At 35.9% G+C, this 3,129-nt stretch overlaps 1 protein-coding gene across 1 annotated transcript; it reads right to left on the reverse strand.

Annotated features, from left to right (window-relative positions):
• Positions 1-454: 454 nt before the first annotated feature.
• On the reverse strand, positions 455-2,024 carry LOC139904508 (germacrene A hydroxylase-like). Its single transcript, XM_071886424.1, has 2 exons — positions 1,155-2,024; positions 455-1,069 (listed from the first exon to the last, which is right to left on the reverse strand). The coding sequence occupies exons 1-2, from the start codon at positions 2,022-2,024 to the stop codon at positions 455-457; spliced, it is 1,485 nt and encodes a 494-aa protein (XP_071742525.1).
• Positions 2,025-3,129: the final 1,105 nt, after the last annotated feature.

Raw genomic sequence — 3,129 nt, forward strand, 5'->3', positions numbered from 1 at the left:
TACTCACTAATTGCATTACTAACTAAATATTAAAAAAACATGGATAGATCATGGAGGTAGCAAACATGGTGGCAGAATATGAGATCATGTATGACTCATTTCAATCCCACGTGCAAACTATTCCTTATTATGCAAGACTTCTAAAACATAAAGTTGAGTTTCTTCAACATACTTGGGCTGCTTTCAGTTTGACCCGATTAAATTGGGCTGAAAGTGAGCCTCACACAAATTGATATGTTTGACCCGTATCACAATTCCCACCTCATGAATTTCAACAAAGAATTTAGACAACATCATGAAATTAAAGCAAAAACCAAAAGATTTAAGTAAAAATGACAGAGATATTATCAATAAATGATATGTGAAGGCCGCGTTTCACACATTCTATTATTATAGTTTCGACATCTTTTTCTAAGGAACAAGAAAGACGTTGATATCAACATGATGTTGGTCATTAATTTGTATTATAAGCGCTTGGAACTAGATGCAAGTGGTGTTTTAGATTAAGCGTGGCAGCAAGCGTCTCACTCATATCAAGATCTTCCGATGATACCCCATTCGGGAGTCCCCAGTTGAAGTGGTAGAGTAGCCTTGCAAGAGGAAGCTCGATGTTAGCCAACCCCAAATTCATACCGGGACACATTCTTCTTCCGGCCCCAAACGGAAGAAATTCAAAATCTGTTCCCATCATGTTAACCGAACTTTCATTAAACCTTTCCGGTATGAAACTTTCAGGATCAACCCAGTAATCTGGATCACGTCCAATTTTCCACACATTAATAATAACTTTCGTATTGGCAGGGATTTGGTATACACCAATTTCACACTTCACCTTACATTCTCTAGGAACTAACAATGGAAGCGGAGGGTGCAACCTTAAGGTTTCTTTGATTACTAATTTAAAGTACTCGAGTTCTTGAATATCAGACTCGTATATCTTATTCTTTCCCTTAAGTACTAATCTGAGTTCGGCTTGTACTTTTTCCATTATGTTCGGATTTTTCATTAGTTCCAACATCGCCCATTCGATTGTCACCGCGGCTGTATCTGTGCCCGCGGCAAATATATCCTGTATCATAATTTTCAAGTTATAAACAAATAATACTTTTGAAATTCTAGTTACGGGTAACAAGTTAACATAAATAAATACTAACCACGAGAATCGCTTTGATGTGGTCAGAAGTTAATGGGAAGCGAAGCCCACCATCATCTTTAAGTCTCAATAAAACTTCAAGAAGGTCTTCATTGTGATCACTCAGTCCATCTGTACGGCGTTCTTGGTGGTCCGAAATAATGCTGTCCAAAAGCTTATCGATCTTGTTGCGTATCATTGTCATCTTTTTCATTGAACCTGTAACTAAAGGCAATACTTTAACAGATGGAAACAAATCAGACACATCGAAACCACTCGATAAAGATGCAATATCTTTAATCAATGCAAGAAGATCATCCTGATCCCTGCATTTACTTCCAACAGCAACTTTAACCGCGATAACATTCATCATCGTGTCTATCATCTTTGTAAGATCGACCATGTTTGATCCCTTGATGGATTCGATAAGGTTCCAAGACTCTTCGTCACGTATAGATTCAAAAGATCGAACTTTTTTAGCACTTGAAAGCTCCAAAATGCATATTTTACGCATTTGTCTCCAGTACTCGCCATAAGGTGCAAAGATGATGTCTTTATAGTCATATGCGATGACCTCAGCAGCGAGAAGCTTTGATCTATTTGCGAAAGTAAGATCGTGGGTTTTCATGACTTCTTTGGCGAAAACAGGAGATGAGATTACGACTGTGGATACTTCACCAAGCTGTAGATGAATTACTGGTCCGATTTTATCAGCTAATCGACCGAAAGCTCGGTGTGGGAGTGCACCATGGAGATGGTGCAAGTGCCCAATAAAAGGGAGCTTCCATGGTTGTGGAGGAAGGTTCTCAATGGAGGATTTTTTGAATTTGGTGTACAAGTAGAATAAGGCAACAAAGGAAAATAGGATCGACAGTATAATCTGAAGCTCCATTGTTGATTCTAATGAAAATTATAGCTGAAAATGTTTATAAAAATGTAACAGCCAAATTGAAGACAAGATATAACAAGATGCTCACATGCATGTTATACTTCTGATCATCAACTATCTACTATCAATTTATAACAAAAATTTACATTATTTTAGTACGATGTGGTCTAGCGGTTGGTGGTCTGTTTTTTTTTTAAGAGAGGTCAGGAATTCGATCCCCGTTAGCGACATTTTTAAAAACACAATTTTATCCCTGTCATGAAGTATCCACCCATGGCACTTTTCACATATCGTTTGGGGATAAAGGGGAGGGAGTTTTTACTCCTTTGGATCGGTCTCAAGGTTTCCTCCCGGGCAGCGATGGGGGCGGAGTTATTATCGCTGCATTATCATAATCGAAACGGGAGATGATCGTAACGGGTGTTTAGTCCCCCTCAGATGATCCTATTTGCTGTAAAAAAAAAAAGAGTTGGTAGGTTCTTTTTCTTGATTGCTTGTTTCATTTTTTTCAAAGTTGAACGAATCTTGATTCTTTGAACATAGTTCTTATGGAGATGAATACTATATAATGTAAAATGTTGTATTACAATTAGGGATGACAATGGATCGGATATGGACCGGATGATGCCATATCCATATCTATATTCATTTAGTTTTTCCTCATCCATATCCATATCCATATCCATTTAATTTCAGTTCATCCGTCCATATCCATATTCGATGGATTAAGCGGGTTAATGGATATCCGTTGGATATCACATGAAATGTTAATCCAACGACGATTTTTTCAATTTAATATAGATTATAACAAATATATATATTTAATCTTTATGTTTTTGATTTGTTACACATGTTTTGATTGTAATTTATCGCCGATTGTGAATTTAATTGAGCAAAATACGTTATAATATAAGTAAATATACGTTTAAACTAATCTAAATATGTAACTTTGAATATTTTTAGCAACAATTTAATAATTGTAACTATTACAACCCTTATTATCATTAAGAATTTAAGAATTTGTAGGATATATGTATATGTATATCGATATGTAGATGTATATTCATATATTTTAGTACGTATATATGTATATATAGATGTATTTCGG

The sequence above is a fragment of the Rutidosis leptorrhynchoides genome, chromosome 4, assembly GCF_046630445.1.
Source record: "Rutidosis leptorrhynchoides isolate AG116_Rl617_1_P2 chromosome 4, CSIRO_AGI_Rlap_v1, whole genome shotgun sequence".
Taxonomy (NCBI): domain Eukaryota; kingdom Viridiplantae; phylum Streptophyta; class Magnoliopsida; order Asterales; family Asteraceae; genus Rutidosis; species Rutidosis leptorrhynchoides.

Excerpts from the sequence above, each read along its gene's own strand:
- LOC139904508 (XM_071886424.1), bottom strand. The coding sequence starts at position 2,024 with ATGGAGCTTCAGATTATACTGTCGATCCTATTTTCCTTTGTTGCCTTA. Across the intron at positions 1,070-1,154 it reads ACATCAAAGCGATTCTCGTG|GATATATTTGCCGCGGGCAC; the intron begins GTTAGTATTTAT and ends ATTATGATACAG.